This window comes from Uloborus diversus, chromosome 6 (assembly GCF_026930045.1).
Source record: "Uloborus diversus isolate 005 chromosome 6, Udiv.v.3.1, whole genome shotgun sequence".
In the NCBI taxonomy this organism is placed as follows: domain Eukaryota; kingdom Metazoa; phylum Arthropoda; class Arachnida; order Araneae; family Uloboridae; genus Uloborus; species Uloborus diversus.
In genome coordinates, this window is record NC_072736.1 from 110533252 (window position 1) to 110552906 (window position 19655).

General features: G+C 31.9%; 1 protein-coding gene across 1 annotated transcript in view; it reads right to left on the reverse strand.

The window, feature by feature from the left end:
• Positions 1–12074: 12074 nt before the first annotated feature.
• LOC129225313 (ras-like GTP-binding protein rhoA) overlaps positions 12075–19655 on the reverse strand; it is a 69350-nt gene continuing 61769 nt past the window's right edge. The window contains exons 3-6 of the mRNA XM_054859903.1: positions 19504–19591; positions 18269–18378; positions 13853–13987; positions 12075–12320 (exon numbers count right to left, since the gene is read on the reverse strand). Of these exons, the coding sequence (XP_054715878.1) occupies positions 12075–12320; positions 13853–13987; positions 18269–18378; positions 19504–19591 (579 nt within the window). The remainder of the gene's footprint in view (positions 12321–13852; positions 13988–18268; positions 18379–19503; positions 19592–19655) is intronic.

Sequence of the window (19655 nt, forward strand, 5' to 3'; positions counted from 1 at the left end):
TCGTATATGGCCCGCAGCCCGTAGATTTGGCTTCAGTGGCTAGGAACACTCTGGATCATGTCATGTTTTAAACGATAACGGGTTACATGGATCATTTTCGCTACCCTATATGATCTGCAGGCCGTAGATTGGACATTACCGGTTAACAGCTCTCGATCAAGTCACCTTTTAAACAAAAAAAACCACAATTGGTCAATATGATTTAATTTGATGTTTTTTTTTTCTTAAAGTTGAACATAATAGACCGCATGGTTCATCAAAGCGGACGCCATATCGCCCACGGGTCGTAAGTTGGGCATCGGTTCCTAAGAGCATTCTCGATCAAAAGTCACCTTTCAAACAGTAAACAATGGGAAACGTAGACCAGTTTGGTGAATTCTATATAAACGGTTTGCCGAAGGCCAGGTAAAGCCGGCTAACATCATGCTTTAAACTTATGCTTTGAGCTTTTTAAAATTCATCATCAATATCGTTTCGTTGGTGCATAATTTTCGATTCGTGACACTTAACATAACGTGCTTCAAGGATAAGCTTCATGAGCCCTATATGACCCGCAGGCGGTATGTTAGGTAAAACTGGTAAATACTATTAATCAAAAAATAAATACATAAGTAAAAACCAGGTGCTGCTTATTGATTTTCGCATTATAACATTGAACATGACAACAGACCACAAGGATCAATCAAATACACGGACCTCACGCAGCCAACGGGCCGCAGGTTGAGCATCAGTGGCTAAAAACATATTTGATAAACAAATAATAACAACAGGCCACATGGACCAGATTTAGGGGTCCATATGACCGGCGGGCCGAAAGCTAAGAAAAACCAGCTAACATTCTCGATCATATCTTGCTTCATTCAAGGGAAAAAATTAAGATTATTGGTATATAGTTTTTGATTCGTAACAGTGACCGGAACAGCGAGTCACAAAGATCAGTTTCGCGGGTCCTATATGGCCCACGGATCTCAGGTTGGACATCAGTTTTTAAGAACTAGTGGGTCATAAATTGGATCAAACCGGCTAACACTTTTCATTACGTCATGCTTCAATAAAAAAAAGGGAAATCATTAAGATCATTGGTACATAGTTTTCGATTCGTAATATTGGACGTAACAGCAAGCCGCAAAGCTCAGCTTCGCGGGCTCCATATGATCCGTGAGCCAGAGGATGGACATCAATGGCGAATAACACTCTGGATTAATTCGCTTTTTAAACAACAGATACTTCATGGATCAGCTTCACGGGCCCGATACGCAGCACGGGGGATAGATTGGATATAACCATCTAACATTCTCGACAAGTCTCCCTTCAATCAAAAAATTTGAAGATCAGTTTATTTGTTTTCGATTTGCACCATTGAACTTGACTAGGAGCCACAAACATCAGGTTCACGTGTCTCATATGAACCACTGACCGTAGGTTTGGCACCACTAGGCAAAAAACAATGTTGTTCAAATCAACTTTCAAACAATAACAACGGGTCGTGGGTTCAGAGCTAAAATGATAAACACTATACACATTACAACTTATTAGCACTCCTTTTCTGTCAGTAGTTTAAAAAATTAAAATTCAAAGTAACTAACGTCAGTTAATTCAGGTCAAGGTTAAAAGAAGTTAAAGGTTAAAAGTTTCGAATAATCAAAGTTGTTCTGTAGTTGTAAAAGAACAGCACCTACTTTTCTAAACGAGCATGTCTTTCAAGACGAATAAAATATGCCAAACATTGCGTAGTAATATGAAAATTCTACTTTAACTAAATTAAACGGCTGTAATTTAACTCGATCGCAACATTTCCGCATCGGTGATGAAAAGCTTTAGCTTTACAACTCTCTTGATCTTATAAAATTATTTCTATGTTCTGAAGTTTTAATTTTACTGGTACATTATACCTAAAATAAAGCTTGGTTTCCTGCTAACGCAAATTGTGACACGCCACCATTAAGTGACTTCAAATCATTCAACAATCTAAGAGACATGGTCTAAGATCAAAACATTAAGTACTTGAATTTTTTTTTGATTCATAGAATTATGCGCAGGCTATATAAGTTGCTCTGTTGGGGGGGGGGGGGGGCTATCTTACGTGCATTCTTGCATTAAAGGTTATCATTAAAATGATTAAATTAAATTTTTCCATGAATTTAAGCTGAACCTAAAAAAATAATGAAAGTAAGAAATTAATCGAAATGCGTTAAAAATATTCTGAACGTTATATGGATTTACAAGTTAAGTATTGACTTTCGAAGTACACAATGCAATCTGTAGACGAATTCTAATGAAGTAATAACTTTGAATACAATCAAAAACAGAATCAACTATTTCTTGAATTTAATAAGAATTTTAGAAAATAATTCAAAACTATCTTATGGAATATAGATCATATCAGATAGCACAATAGAATGTTTAAAATCGCAAAAAAATACGTGGCATTTCATTACAAAACAACCGCTACAACTTTGTCCCCAAAACAAATTGCAAAGTCAATATTTTGCAATGAACAATGGGGAACGAATTGCGATGTTACGATAAACCGTTGTTTGACACTCATTACCGATGTAAAAGCTAAATTGTGAGGAAAATGGAATGAATAATATAATTTGTACTTACCTTTAATTTGAGTTACAGCTTTGACGTCCTCACGCAGTAACGGTAAAAATGAAAACATGGCTCTCGATCATGTTGAATTCTTTTCTCTTCGAAACGTCACGGACGGAAAGAGATACCACCTTTTGCGCGACCCAAAACAGTTTTTTACTTCCTTTTACAAAAAAGGAAGTATTGTATTCGAGAAAAAATTTTCTCTCAAAAATCGGCCTTAATTTCCATTTTGCTCACCCCCGAATTAATGTTGAGTTTTTTTTCGACCCGACCACTCGTGGATATATACCTAGGAACGTACATACACCCAAAATATCCATTTCAGCGATCTCCGAGTAAATTACAGTGAGTTTTCCTGTGACGTCCGTATGTACGTATGCATGTGCGTATGTATCTCGCATAACTCAAAAACGGTAAGCCCTAGAAAGGTGAAATTCGGTACGTAGACTCCTAGTGGGATCTAGTCATGCACCTTCCCTTTTGGCTGCATTTGAATGTTCTTAAGCGGGTATTTTACACATTTTTTCAGGGAAATCATTGTTAATTTCAATGCTAACTCAAGTGGTGTTATAATTTATCAAACACTTGGCGATATATTGCAAGCTTTTGGCTTGGCGATTTTTTTTTTTTTTTTTTCAGTTTTGAAGTCTGGTTTTAATTTGGTCAATGTTGGTGATTTTTTAAAGAGTTAACCACTGAATCACTTTAAAATTGACAATAATGGGGAAATAAATCTGTGTAAAACATTTTTTTTTTGCCTCAGTTCGTAAGAAACTAGACATGAAAATATTTCGTGTTTCCTTGCTTACTCCAAGGCGCTATTATCATTAAATTGGCGTGAAAGGAAGTCATGTGATGCACACACATCAGCTCGTTTTTTACTTCTTTTTAACGTAGAACTATTAAACTGTAGGAAATAACAGTAAAATCAACATTTTTTTTTTTTTGAAGTATACGTTAACGGATTTTATGCAATGTTACTGCGATTATCATTGTTTTTTTAATCAGTATTGTTATTGTTGTTACTATAATTTTTATTAGTATCATACTAACATTATTATTATTATTATTATTATTATTATTATTAATATTATTATTATTATTATTATTGTTACTGCTATTATTATTGTTTTCTAGAAATTTTATTACTGTTATTACTATTATTATTATTACTATTGTTAGTGTTATTACTGTTATTACCATCATTATTTTTGTTATTTATTTGTTTATTACTGTTATCATTTTTATTATTGTTATTTTTGTTATTACTATTATTAATATTATTATTATTATTATTATTATTATTATTATTATTATTATTATTGCTGTTGTTACGTGTATATTTATTGCTACTGTTATTATTTATTTATTTTATTTATTTTAAATTTCAGCTGTGTCCAATCCTACGTCCCTAACTTTAATGAATTTTAATCGAATATATGTCTCGCTGTCAGGAAATTTTTCCTTCTTTTTCAAAATTGAAATTCTTACACCAATTCCTTCAAGACAAAAACCACCACAATGAATACGAACGAAAATATAACTTGTAATAAAGATCAATAATCCAACATAACCTAGCTCATTGGATATTACATATCAAATGAATGTTCTGCATCTACCGATTTCATCAATCATTGTTCAGACAGTGATGAATGGGACCATTCAAAAACAAAAATCGATTCTCTATCTCTTCTAATTTTTTTCGGATATTTCAAGGTATATAATTCAAAACGATTTACGTATTTCAATGTTTCTTGCTCTGCAGAAGCTCTATTTCTTTTATCATTCAATTTCTCTAAAGTTTAGAATTAATCGATTTTTCTTTTGCGTTTGTAATTAAAAAGAAATGATTAATTTGACAGAAAATTTTGAAATGGATTTTCTCTTTTGTTAAATTTCTTGTAAGAAGAGACTTGAAAATAAGAGTTTGTTACTGAATGCGCACAAGTAAGCGCATTATATATTGGTCTGGTTGAGTGAAAAATTATAAATTTTCGAAATTTTATTTTGCATTGTCTTTGTTGAGAGTACACATGAAGCAATTGTAATTAATAATTCTGGAACCGTTTTGGGCATTATTACTTTCTGAAAAATATACCCATCAAAAAGTAGTCGAGATTTCCTCAAAAATACAAAAAAAACTTAAAACTTCATGTTACTAAATCTACTCAAGTCTTAATTTATGACAAAATAGGTTTAGGATTGTTATGGCTCCCAGAATCTATATTAGCGTAAATATTCTGACCGTCTAAAGTCTATAAGTTCATTTAAAAAAAAAAAAGAGTTTTACAGAAGTTACGCTTCTTTGAACCTCTGTGTAAAGTAAGCCCAGAATCCAACATAAATATGTGACTCATCGGTCTGCTTATAGCCATAACAGAGCCGAAGGCCAGAAACCTCATATAGAAACGGAGTGTGTCTTCACAATGGTAGTTAAACATTATATAGCATTCTAGCAATAGACCTGTGAGCACAGAACGGATAAACCTTGAATAATGAAGAAAATGAAAGCTGGGGTATATAACTGCTAAATACCGCACCATAGGAGGAGCTAAGGCATAATTTGCTAACATATACCAAAAAGCTCAGTCACAGCGTCCAGAGACTAATTTTGGCTTTATATCAGTCTCGAATAGGCATGAAAGAGTCTAAAGCGAGAAACCTGAACTTTTGATTTGTTTTCAACTAAATGAAATATGCAACTTTTTCTTTTTCTGACGACGATTTTCGAATGTCCCACGAGATTTTTCTTTTTCTTATTTCGTTAGACAGATGGGATAGCTAATCGATCGGAGTTCGCTTCACTCGCTAACAGCTGGGTTACGGTAGCGTGGTCACTTAGGGCGTTTGGCAATAAACAATAGAGTTGTGGAATTATTTTACATTTGAAAGATACTCTTTGTCTCTTTTATTGTTTATTTAGCGAAAGTTTTTAATCTTCAGAAAAAAAAAGAAAAAAACCGCTTCACTTGGTAAAAGGCAGGGTTACGGTAGCGTGGTTGCTTGGCGCGTTAGGCGATGAACTATAAGCAGTTGGGGGTTATTTTCAGTTTTAAAGCTACTGTAAATATAATTCAATGTTTTGGCAAATAGTTTTTAAATTCCAAAGAATCTTTATTAGGCTTTTTGAAAAGGTGTGTACGCATTTTCGCTAAAGAAAAATGATCATTTCACATCGGGGGGGGGGGGGATTTTTTCATTCAACGGAATTCCTTTAAATACTTGGCACGGGCATCGCCTAGTTTCATGAGTTCGAGTATAAAAAAGCAATAAACTAATAAAATGAGATCAATGCGCAATTTTCTGTGTATAATAAGAATGTGTAGTGGTTTGAATATCTGTTTGTTTTTTCAAAGTAAAAACCAAAAACAATAAATAGAAACATACATCAAATAATACTTTATTGTTAAAATCACATTGATATCAGCCTTACACAGGGCGATTTATTGTCACATCACTTTCTCTTTATTAAGATAATATATTAGATAATAGTTTTTTTTTTTTTTTTTGACATACATTTACAAAAACCAATAAAACGTAACACGAAATCTGTCTAAATGCTTTTTATTTCTTTTCAAAGCTCAGAATTCGTAGATTCTTTCTTCATTTTATTGACAATAGTAACGTCAGCTGTCCTTTACACACAACGGCTGCTCCAATAAAGTATCTTGAAAATAATTGAAACTGAAAAGTAGCCAAGACACAAAAATGTATATCGGTGTGCTGTTGTAACAGTAGCAAGTTTAATTTCTAACTAATGTTATCGATATTTGATCTTTCTCTTGACAAGCTCCATCTATATTTTTGATTTATAAGAATGGAGTGCCGTTTATCAAAATATTTCTCACATATCTTTATTCATACGCATGGAAGAAAAGCATGTTTATCGTGATAGGTTTCTAAGTATAACCTTTTCCGACATGAAAGTAAAAAAGGAAAATATTTTTTAAAAAATTAGGAAGATATTATGGAATTTTTAAAGTTTAACTCGACTGTTTCCACAGATTTAAATAAAACTTTAATGATTAATTGAAATCTTAAATGATTGGAAATAAGTAAACTGCCAATATTAGCTAATCACAGCAAAGAAAAAAAAAAAACGTACTTACAAGTCACTTATATTCATTGTTTTCTTATTGCAGATTGTTTAGCAGTTACGACGCCAATTTGCTGTGTTTAGGCAATCTGCACTCTGCAGTTATTGTTTAACCAAAAATTGTATGCATAAGATGATATGATTTTTAATTCAAAAGCTATGAACTAGCGAGACGAGATAGAAAACAAGGGCCCAAACTTGGACTTGCTCTATTTTTTTAGACATTATCGAACTTAAGACATTCATTTATGAAATAACGTTCAAAATTTCTGCATGTATCATCAGAAACTTCGAGAATAAAACAATACAGGAAAAGTTATATAGTAATCATAAGTGACAACACATAGTTCTGCAAACATATATAAATGAATTAAATAGTTATACTTGTTCATTAATAACTTATTGCATTTATCTGAAATTTTTCTCAAAATATATATACATATTTTTTACGCATTTATTAACATTTTACTTACATAGGATTTTTCTTTTTATGTTAGCAAGGAAATCAATTATAAGCGACAAACATTAAATATTAACAATTTAATAATTTCCTACGATAATGTCATAACATAGTTCTGTGATTTAACGCTTGGTTAGTTGTTTAAAAATCAATGTTTTGATGCTTCAATTTGTATTTTATTTGCTTTTGTACAATATAAGTGGTTTATTGTTGATATGATATAAACGATTCAAAGTTCTGGAATTTTGATGATTTGTAAATAAGTAAAGTAACCAGTATCATGCTACTGGGGCTTAATAAAGGGCAGTATCTGTAAAAATGAGTTTTTGGGATTTTTTCAAGAAACACGCTTTGGATTTCATAGAAAAATTGGGAAGTGCTGGAATTTGACGTTTTTTTTTTGTGCTTTCTTTTCAGAGTAAACCAACTAATCAAGTTTGCACGAAGAAGCTAAAGTACAATAGATGAAAAGAAAACAAAAAGGAAAAAAAAAGATAAAAAAAAGAAAAAGAAAAGAAAAGAAAAAGAAAGAAAGAAAAATGAAAATTTACACATACGACCCTCTACCCTCCCACAGCTGGATGAATACTTAAACTTGACCGATTTCTTTAAATTTGTAAAACCTTTTGCCTTATACCGATAATATATGCATATTTTAAACTTTTTCAACAAGGTGTATAAATAGTTTTTTTAATCAAAATTTTGTTATATAACAACAGGCAACAAACTAAACAAATCAAGTTTATAAGCTCTATAGTTCAGAAGTACAAAGCGTCTCCTTATTAACTTGTAAGAAGCAGCCGCACCATCTTATATTTGTCACTTCCCAACAAGTCTTCAATTATATTTCTTCAAAAAATATAACAATCATCATTCACAAACATTAAGGAACACATCTATTTAACATCATGATATATCCTTCGACGATTACGACATAATAAAAAATCTTATGGAAAATCTTGCGGCATCAGAACACGTGTTTTAGATCATTTTTTCAACTCTAATTCTGCTGTTATATTTTACAAATTATCTGATGTACTTAAACTGAAAGGTAAAAATAAGATTGAAGTGTCGTAAGCTGATTTAATACAAAATGATGAAATGAATAGTAAGTTGATGTAATAGATAAGTATTACAAAGATAGAAGAATCGCTTTTTTATTTTTGGAGAATAGATAGTACAAAGTATCAATGGTAGGTGCTGTTTTACAGAATGATTCAGGAAAACCTTTCAACAAAAACCTTCCAAGGATTTAACATTTATGCATGTTTTACTCTAAACTTTTAAAATTCCACTCACATACACTTGCTTTTTACTGCCTCCAATCATATGACACATAAAGAAATTTGTCACAAATTATTGTTTAATTAAAGTCACGTATGTTCGTAAATTAAAATAGTAGTATGGTTCAATTAAAGCCACGTATGTTTATAAATTTAAATTCCATTAAGGTTCAATTAAAGTCACGTATATTCGTAAATTTAAATAATATTATGTTTCAATTAAAGTTACGTACGTTCATACATTTAAATAAGAAGAATGGCTCAAATAAACTAACATAAGTTCGTACATTTAAGGGGGTCCGGGACACATTTTGAAAAATTTTTTATTATGTACTTTAGAGTTTTGAAGTTTTCTGAACTGATTCATCATTTATTTAATAAGCAAAATCATAACATAAATATGAAAAAAAAATATTTTTTTATTTAAAGTTAATTAGTTTTTTTCAAAAAAATGGGGTTGCTTTAAATTGCTATAACTCAAAATATTGTTGGTCAATTTTCAATTTTTTTTCAAAAAAGTATGCACAAATATCTAAGCTTTAATTTTTATTCGGCGATTTTAAAAATATTGATTCAATAAAAAATAAAAAATATTTGAAGAAAAATTTCGAAAAATTCAAAGATACTTTTTCTTAAAAAAATCATAATTTTTGCAGTAAACGTTTTTTTCAAATTCGCCGAATAAAAATTAAAGTAAATTGCTTGAAAAAGATATGCTCCAAGTTTCATTACTTTATCTCTATCGGTTCCTGACTTATAAGAGTTTGAATGCAAGAAATCGGGAAAAATTGCATCATGGAGAAAAACGCGTTTAAAATTTTAAAGTTATGTACACATTCGTTAGATGCATGCAACAAAAATAACTATAACTTTCGTTCTATTTAAGGTAGAAACAAGATTCAAACGTCCTCTTAAGCAGAAAAAAACGGAGCAATTTTTCAAATTATAAAAAAAATTGCAAAATTTGAGGATTTTTGTGTCCCGGACCCCCTTAAATAATATTATGGTTCAAATAAAGTCACGTATGTTCTTTAACTTCAATAATATAATTATTTCATATTTCTTGTGTTGTCAGTCCAGCATATAACGTGCACACAAAGGGCAACGTTTAATTTAGGAGCCGTTCACAAAATATGCCACTCTTGGAGGGAGGGAGGGGAGGTTCGTGAAATTATGAATTTGTGACAAAGGGGATGGTTTGGGTAACGAAAATTGTGACTTGTGACACATTTTCGTCGAAAACCCTGTTTGTAATGAATAAAAATAATATAACCACATAATATTACCATAAGTAATGTAACCATAACTTATTAATTATTATAAAATAACTAATAAAACAAACTTTCAAAAGATCTAGAGAGTACATGATTTAAAACACCTGTATTTTTCTTCAGCCTTTAATAAATCATTTTTTATTCTCAAACAGAAAACTGCTTTTCTCACAGTATGAAATCTATATGTCCAAATCATAGTTTAAGTTATCTCTATTTTAAAACTTTGATCTCGTAAAATTAGTAATGTTTCTAAAATGATGTTTTAATAATAACAATACTTTCAGTTGAAAAAAAAAAAAAAACTCTTTTATGATATAGCAAAATGGCTGCTAATGCACCTTGGTGATTCTTTCTGCTAGAAAAACTCGAAACATTTCTTTCATGTGGAATTTGTTTTGTTTGTCGGATTATTTAATGAATTAATGAATATTCATATTTATTCACTTTTCTACTTAGTTTTCTTTCCATTTAATTTATTTCCATTTTTGCTTATTTATTTATTTACTATATTTGTATTTTTGCCCATTCTTTTGAAGTATTTTCTTTTGAAAATACTTTCATTGACATTTTTCATTGAATTTCTTTCATAACAAATTTCATTCTCTCATTAAAGGGTCAAAATCAAATATTTTGCATCAACTAAAATGATTATTCAATTTTCTTCAGCTGCTCAGATAATTAACGAAAAATTTTAATATGCAGTACAAAACTCTCCTTGGAATCTCAGCTTGTTATTTTACATTTTTCTCCAGGACAATTAGTGTTTTAAATATAAGACGTTTTGCAATGCTGTTCCAGTTTTTAAAATGCATATACGTACACGATGTGAACGATGGTTTAATTTTTAGATTTGGCATGCTACATTGTCATGTTTACTTCCAATTTAATGCAAAAAGCCACAATAGGGGAAATTTATTGGCAAAAACTGTTGTCACATGATTGGTTCTATAAATAATTTACTAAAAAATCCTGAAGTTAATAACGAACAATTAATTAGTTCTCATTTTGTTCCCTAACTGAAAATTACTTCCATGTATAGGAACGTGATTTGTGTTTGCGCTATGACGCCACATAGGCGCGACAATCCTGTAAATAATCTATTAAAAAATCCTTTATATGATAACCAATAACTAATTAGTTCTCTTTTTGCTCCCTCACTGAAAATTACTTTTATGTTTTGGAACATGATTTGTTAGTTGCGCTATGACGTCACATAGGGTTGACAAATGATTACTGTTGGTGTGATACCAACAGAAAAATCATTGCTACAGCCACATTTTTTGTTGTCACTTTTGTCGTATAGTCACCCTTTGAAGTTTCTTTAGGAGCACGTGATACCATTCCGAATAATGGACAGTGTGATTTTATACATCGAGAAATCACTGCGCACATCCCGTTTGTTATTGCATTAGTTGATTTAAATGGCAGGTTACCATATGGCCATGCCAAAAAAAAAAGTCTGTGATTTTTTTAAAACCGAACCCTATAAACATTTTACTACGCACATGTCTCAGTACGTGTCTATTTGCATTCATTTCAAGTTGTTTTCAAACGTTTTCTATTGTTTCGAACATTTGCTTTTTTTTGTCGTTGCGTAGTTTGTATATATTTATTTGTCTTCAACTTAGATAATCTTGTTGATTCATTTATACCCTAATAATATAATACCAGCCAGCAAAAAATGTCATGAACGGAACGTCACGTGCTTAGAAACATTTCTGAAATATATATAAGAAAGTGGGGGACGAATGATATCACATCCACAGTTGTTGGAAAAACTGACTGGCCATGGTTGCCATGGAATTGACAAGCGGCCAGTGAAGATTATTCTACCGCAATGAGAGAAGGAAAAGTGATGAGCGTGTTTCGTTCATTTCAATGTGACTCGGCTTAAATTAGAGGCTAACACACATCTGTAAGGCAATTTGGAATCCCAGCAAACTAATAGATGCTTCCGTTTCAGCCCGTAAACCGGGTGTTTGCTATTTCCATCTCATCGGTTGTCAGATAGTATTTACTGCAACATGCATAAATCCAATATTGTTAATATAAATTTCTGGAGAATGTTTTGGGAATCTTAATTATGAACCGTCTATCAACTAGGTAATTTTTTTTAAGATTGTTTATTATTTGCTCATGGTAAAACGAAATTTACTTTAGTACTTAGTAGTTTCAAGGCAGATACTTTCACCTGTGTGGGCTATCAAAATAGGTTGTCTATAATTTTGGACAATAGTCGCACTTTTTGCTACATAAATGTCAGTATATATATATATATCTAAGTAATCATCCACTTTTGATTCAATTTCGAGCAATTTCAACCTGTTTGAGAATAAAGAACGATGACTTCGCTGGCGGCTCACTCACATGAGCGAGCAGTTTCGCGTTCTGTCCTGCAAGTCCTCCTTGAGGGACTCCTTGTCCTTGTACTTGCCCCTGGTGGTCATCGAGGGCGGGGCTGTGGCACTGCGCAGGACGTGGTTCTTGTTCAGCTTGCCGAGGGCTGCGAGAGCGGATATTTCGAACGCATCCCTGACGCTGCGAGAGCACGAGTGCGAGGAGGATTCAACATACGTCGTGGCGTGGATTTGCCGAGACACTCCTAGAGCCTGGAAGAAAGATAAAAACATGGACTGTATCAATTAACTGTAGACGGTAGAAAAGTTAGAAAAAATATCTAGGGGATACCCGAGCTGAAATTTTTGGAGGACGAAATCCTCAATTTACCAAATAAAACTCCTAATTTTGCGGAATGAAACTCCAAATTACGCCGAATGATGAACATTTTGCCGAGTAAGCGAATTTTTGGGAGGTCACAGTGACCTCCCATGACTTCCCATCGGGGCGTAGCTGAAAACATTCAGAATCCAGGGTACAATATCTAGTACCTATCCATAAGCATGCAGCCATTGAGACTAATTTAAATTTTGTCGTCTTGAACTCGAATTATGTTTTTCGCACGCGCAATCCCAAAATACTATAGGATCCTACTCATTGCTCGCCTACTTTCTACAAATGGCTTCTATTGCAATAATATTTGCGAAAAACAAAACTCGAATTCAAGCCTTCAAAATTCAAATGGAGGCTACGGGCTTAAGACTGATGTTATATGTTCTGTGATGGATGCTGTTTTTGTTTAAAGAGGATTGTGTGAATTGTAGAGGACAACTGAAGATAACTCCTCCACTTCTCCCCCAAATGGTAAGAAGACCTTCTCGGTTTTGGTGGGAGATGTGGAGTGACTATTCAACGCCATCCAACCAAAAAACCTGGAACATCAGCTGACTTTATAGAAATTTTGACAAAGTACAGTAACACCATCAAAACCAACATTTCGTACACATAATTAAGGTTGATTACTATTTGAAGAAAAACATATAAATGATTTTTTTTCTTCAAGCATTAAAGAGAAAATGGTGTTACTTTCAAAGACATAAATTATAAGGAGAGTAAATTACAAAATAAAGAAAAGTTATATAACATTTTAGAATTAACATAATTTTAAAAAACAGTCTTGATTCAAGAGAAGTGTGATTAAAAATAGACTGGAGCTGTAACAAAGTCATGTTCAATAAGTTGTCACAATTGGTATTATGGTCATAATCAGTAAATTGTTGTATTTAGTAAATTGGTGGAACGCACACACAGTACTCGCCCCCTTTTTTCCTAGTAAAGTAAGAGTTCAAAAGGAAAACACAGTGTTCAATGCCTGTTCACAAAAAATTTAAAAAACGCAGAAACTAAGCTTTTTTTTTTAATTTCAATGACGGGAAAAATAAAGAATTGTGCTTGTAAATAAAATTGAGAAGGTTTTCAACGTTTTTAAAAGCATTTTTATCAATAAAGCAGTAGGTTTTCTAGTTTGATGTGAAGTTCAGAGGGTTGGATATAAATAAAGTCGATTCAGGGAGACATAGACGAGGAACCGGAGTAGTTTTGTTTTCTGGTTAATTACAAGCTGACCCATTTTACTCCCACCTCACTCTACTTTATATTTCTGTCAGAAATATGAACTTTTTTTGCTTTAGACATTCACTTGACGTTTCCAAACGAGTAAATCCGACGAATTTTGAAAACCGAAATTTTTTTTTAAATCAAATACTGTCTTCTCTACATACCGATGCATAGAAAGTAAAAATACCTGCTCTGCTGTCACAGGCACTTTCTTTATTTTAGCCAAGGCGCGCATGGTTTCTGCGTCGTGTCGAAGGTCACTTTGGCAGCCGCAAAGAATGATGGGTATGTTTTGACTATGTTGCCGAATTTCTGGATACCACTGAAAAGAAAAATTTTCTGTTTATTGATAGAAAAAAAAATTGTTCCTTAAGATTCTGAAACCATCAAAAAATTACACAGCATATGTAGAAACTCCTTACATCTTGAACCATAATGCGTGGATTGAGTTACGTGGTGTAAAAGGAATGCATTACGATTTCATATTTTGGTGGGGATTATTTTTATAACATTCATAGTACTGTCCCATGAAATTAAAATGAATAAAAGGAAAAAAAAAAAGAAAAACATGCAATGAAAAAGACTTCAAGGGTATATCAGAAAGTGAGTCACAAATGCAAACTGATATTAAGTAAAGAAAAAAAAGACCGTAGCATTTCCTACCATGAGGAATCTAACAAACATGAAATTCATTTAAAACGGTTTCTAGACAACGCAGAAAAACACTGAAAGTAATTGAGTTTTTTGCAAAAAGGTTAAACGGAAATTTGAATCAAACGCTGCTATCGTTCATATACTTCAGTCATCATAATAAAATTCCTCAATCAACCATTAATCTTCCTGTTAATAAGTTCAAGTAAATACACTTCTGATACTGCATCTATTTTAGTTTAAGAAGAGTTTTTGAGCAAACAGTTATCAAAGGGGTGTTTGTTTTTATCAGCGTCCTTATATGATCAGATTTTAAAAGAACCGATTTTTTTTTTCTCAAAAGAAGATCTAATGAAATCAATATAATTAATATTGAAATAACAGAAAATTTTTCAATTACCTAAACTGCATTTAGAGTCATGTATTTACTGGAAAAATACAACTCATTGAGTTTATCTTTATTGCAAAATATGATACAGTTGCTAAACTTAAATGTATATCTTTGTTTTACTGTGTCTTCATTACTAAATCTCTAAGTTTAGGGTCTAAAACTATCGTTTTGCATTGCAGGTAACAGTTTCTGTTTGCCAAAGAAAGTTTTTCAGTTACCCGAACTACATTAAAAGTCAAGTGCTTATTCGAAAATACTAATTTATGCAGTTTATTTTTAGGATAAAATAAGATAAAGTAGCTAAACTAAAATGTATATGCTTATTTTACTGTGCCGCCATTATTATCTCTCGCAGATTAGGGTTCCATCGCTTGTTTTACATAACAGGTAATAATTATTTTTTATTGAAAGATAATTATTTCGCATTGATTTTACACATTTAAGCATTTTGAAGGATGCATCTAGAATATTTTCGAACTTAAGCTGAGAGACAGTTGCAAAATTTAGTTTTGGAATACCTTACGACATTTGACATGAAGTTCTTGCGAAGGCTTGTGCATCTAATATGAGTATAAAAGTGAGATGTTTCATGGCTATTAAAATATTCTTTAGATATCAAAGCTTAATACATTCTGAAAATTAAAATAAAATGCTGACGACGTAAAAAATGAAGAAAATTTTCTCAGTTTTTATTCCATTTACCAAGTGTAAATTGTTCCAAAATGATTAAATTTATTTACAAGATACTTACTACATCCCACTGAATAAAATATCATGTTGGTTTTCAAAATAGATTCCTAAAGTATAAATTAAAAATATTAAAAGAGTTGGTGTCGGAAGTAAACACACAAATAGTAAAATTGGTGGTTCACTAAAAAATTATTGAAAGTTGGCTTACATTTTAATTTTAAAAACAGCATAGTAATTCTAAAGTATACTTATGATTGAAGCATATTTCACAGGTTTGAAATGATATTATAAGGAATAAAATTATTTAAAAAATATTTTTAGCTTGGTGTCGGACGTAAATTTTCGGTGCCGGACGTAAATTGTTCATATTGGACGTAAACTGTTGCTCTTAAATGTAAATACATAACAATGATTACAGTTATAAATATGTAAATTATAGGTTACATACACTGGAACAAAATTTACCAAGTAAATTCAAAAGTAGGGTTGATTGGGGGAAGTGGGACACTGGGGTAAGTGGGTCACCCCCAAAAACTTAAATATCCATATGGTTTTAAAACTTTTTTACATTCATCATGTCATGGTTTATCAGTGATTAGTTTTGCATATATTTGGGGTATGGGGCATTTTTTTTCTAGGTCAGAAAACTTAGTCAAAAAAAAAAAAAAAAAAAAAAAAGAAAAAAATCTGAAAAATATTTTTTTGCGAGTTTAAGCAGCATTTTTCAAAGAAATGTTTCCCGGTTAGCATTTATTTTTTTATGATCATTAAACATTCATGTGCAGATTAACTTAAAGTGCATACTGCAATCATAATTTTTGAGTAAAATATTATTAAAAACTGTTTTAGAGGAGGGGCCCCACTTACCCAGTAAAATTTCACTATAAGAAATACCCACACTATGGGGTAAGTGGTCCCCCCCCCATAACAGTGAGGATTTGAAAATCAAAAGCAACTCTGATGAAATATTTGTATTAGTGAAACACAAAACAACTATGATGACTTAGTAGGAATTGTTAGTTCAGCTACAAAAGCTGATGATTAGTTATTTGTGAAACTTACCTGACAGAAAACTATCAAGATTTATATGGGTTGAATGTTGATAATGGTTCTTCCTTAGCCAACTTTACATAGACGCAGTCATTTAGTGTTTCCAATTTCTTTTTCCACTTATAGTTTTGGGAAATTTTCTAAAATTGATCTTAATCAACTGCATTACGTTCATTCAACACACCTTTTCTCAAAAGGTGTCCTACTTCCCGTTATCAACCCTAAATATATATACAGCAAATTCACTAAGTTGTTTTTTATGCATGTTTACTTTAACTTTGAAATTAAAGGCAAAAAAAAGGAGAAACACAGTTGAAAACATATGTTGTTTAAAGGAATGTAACAGTGTCGGACGTAAAAATGTTTATACGTCCGACACCTAGATTTTAGTAAAAAAATACTCACTTGTTACAAAATGAAAATAAGTTATATCAAAGAGATTGAAATTCTTACTTTGTACCCAAAAATACATGCATGTACCTTTAGAATTATTGGCTCAGCACAATTAACTGCGCATTTTCGTATCGGAACGTAAAACACTTAATGTACCCCAGAGGAATTCTTTTACAAATCTAAACGAATTATATTTTGACACATTTTTGCAGCATCACCATTAACACATGGTATTTTTAAATGGTTATTCTTCTCAATTCATAATATTAGTATGTATTTTTTGGGGAAAAAAACAGAATTTCTTCGAGAGTCTCCAAATATGGTTTGAAAATACTCCAGATGTTGACCTTAGTTTATCCTCCTGTAACTTATTTATAACTGAAGTGATCGAATTTTAGACATGCATTTCAAAATATACAACTCTTTACCTTTAAAATGACACCTCATTTGCTTAGAAATTTTAATTTTGAAAATTTGATCATCTGGTTGACCTTATCATGGAATTGCCTTAATCATAAATTTGAAGCACCAAATAAATTTTCAACATTTTTTTTATCAAAAGAAAATCGAATGAAATCAATATAATTAGTATTAAAATAAACGACACTGGATTAAGAGTCAAGTATTTACTCGAAAATAATAATTTAGGCAGTTTACTCTTGAAGTTAATTTTAGGTTCAATCACTTCTAATAACAGCAGGAAAAAAAATATTTTTTAAGGCAAAAAATTGTTTACTTATTTTAAAACTTGCTCAAAATAAAATAATGCTGAAAAGATGAAATATGCTGAAATTTATAATTTCAAGCGCTGTAACGTGATAAATATCATATAAGACATTTTTGTGTTCTTTATCACTCTAAGTTCTTCATATTTTAGTTCAACCAACAAAAGGTTAATGGATCGGGTGCCAAAATGATCTAACTTTTTCAGAAATAGTTTAATTGCATTTTTATTTCTAACAACAAAGCAGTCTGAAAAATAAGCTTCAGAGAAATTACTGTCCAACCACGGATTGTATGAAATTGGCAAACGTCCAGTTAAGAAGAGTATCTGAATGAGGGGGGCGGGAATATAAATTTGATGCATGTGTTCCGCTTATTTGACTGTTACTCAGCTTAATTTCGAGGCTAACATTCATCTGCAAAAGCTGAAATCCCTTAAAACTAATGGATGTGTCACTTTCCACAGTGAACCGGATGTTTGCCTTTACATACAATCCGTGGTTTGACAGTATTTTAAAAGATTGTTTGACAGAAACATGCAGAAAATTAAAATAAAGTGCTAAAAGCTAGAAAACGCATGAAGATAAAGCTAACAATGGCTAAAATTATTTAACTAAATAAAAAGCAAATTGCTCTCAAATATTAATGGAATATTACTTCCCTACTCTTTTCACATGTTTTACGCATATTTTAGGTAAGTTTTACCTTCTTTATCGTACTATCCAGAGAATCTGGGCTACCAATGCTGAAGCACAGAAGGAAAACACTTGCATCTTTGTAAGCTAGTGGCCGTACTGTATCGTATGTTGATGTACCTGAGTAGGAAAGATGGAAAAAAATGAATCAAATATGTAAAGGCGTAAAACTTTAAAAAGCATAGTTCAACTGCACATACAACTTTAGTGTTTAGCACCGCAGTATAGTGTAGTATTAATCCAGATTTACAGATTTTTGATTCAAAAACGGAATGTTTATTTTTATTAGATTGAAAAAGTTTTGTCAAGCAGCTGATAATTAGAGATAAATCGTTCAAGACTTTTAATTTTCAAAATGTCTACGTTTTGCTTGATTCACAAACGATTCTACTTACTGTCTGTTTAATGTTAAATAAGCTACTGTTATCTCCCCAATCGGGGGAAGGCTACGTATGGTTGCTTCGCCAATTGCAGTCTAAGTGCGATCCTCAGAGACTTCATTCGGATGTACACCCCCGCAGGCAGGTGTCGTTGTTACCAGAGGGCTCGGCCTAATAAATTAGGATTTAAGCCCAACTACATCTTACTTGAATATTGCAGGTTAGGTCCACGAATGTGCGATCATCCGAGTTGGCGTTGAATTTTTTCATTTTCCATCACCCAAACGCGGACAGCTATTTTTATCAGAGAATTTCAACCGTGGGTTTCCTTCCAGAATGGGGCACCTGATCTCTCAATAAGCACAGTTCCAGAAGAAATTCAAATTGTCCATGAATGTCTGTTCCAAATAGACACTCAGAAAATCTTTAACATTTCGCTTAATTATGCGAAATGACGAGTTTCTGCATCTTGAAAACTGTACCGCAGGTTTAAACCGACGATCAAAGGTGTAAGAAACCAAAAGCGTAGTAGATCTGACCACTGCGCCACATCTAGCCGACGAATAATGTAATGTTGTTAAGTTAATCAAAAGTCTGTTAAAACAGTAAACCCATTTCTTGATTTTTTTTTTACCGTTCAAAATATATCTGTTAACATAAATGTTTTATTAAGTGAAATTTTAATCCTGGTTTTTGCAAATTTAGTTCAGTTCTAAAAATATCTAAAAATATTTTTATCGTATTACTTCCAATTTACGACTACACATGAGTTGAATTTCTGATGCCAAAAATATTTTTCGGCTAAACAATCCGCTCATTTGATTTGCTACAAACAAGTTACGGTTATTACGCTGCAGGTTCTTACCTGATGTGTCCCATAGGGTAAAATGGATTCTATGTCCTCCCACGGAATAAGTAGCAGTATATCGCTCAAAACCTGTGGGTGTGTATACCTGCAAAACATATTCAAAAGTCAAACTATCATATATTATGGTGATGAAAACTAAATGGAGAAGA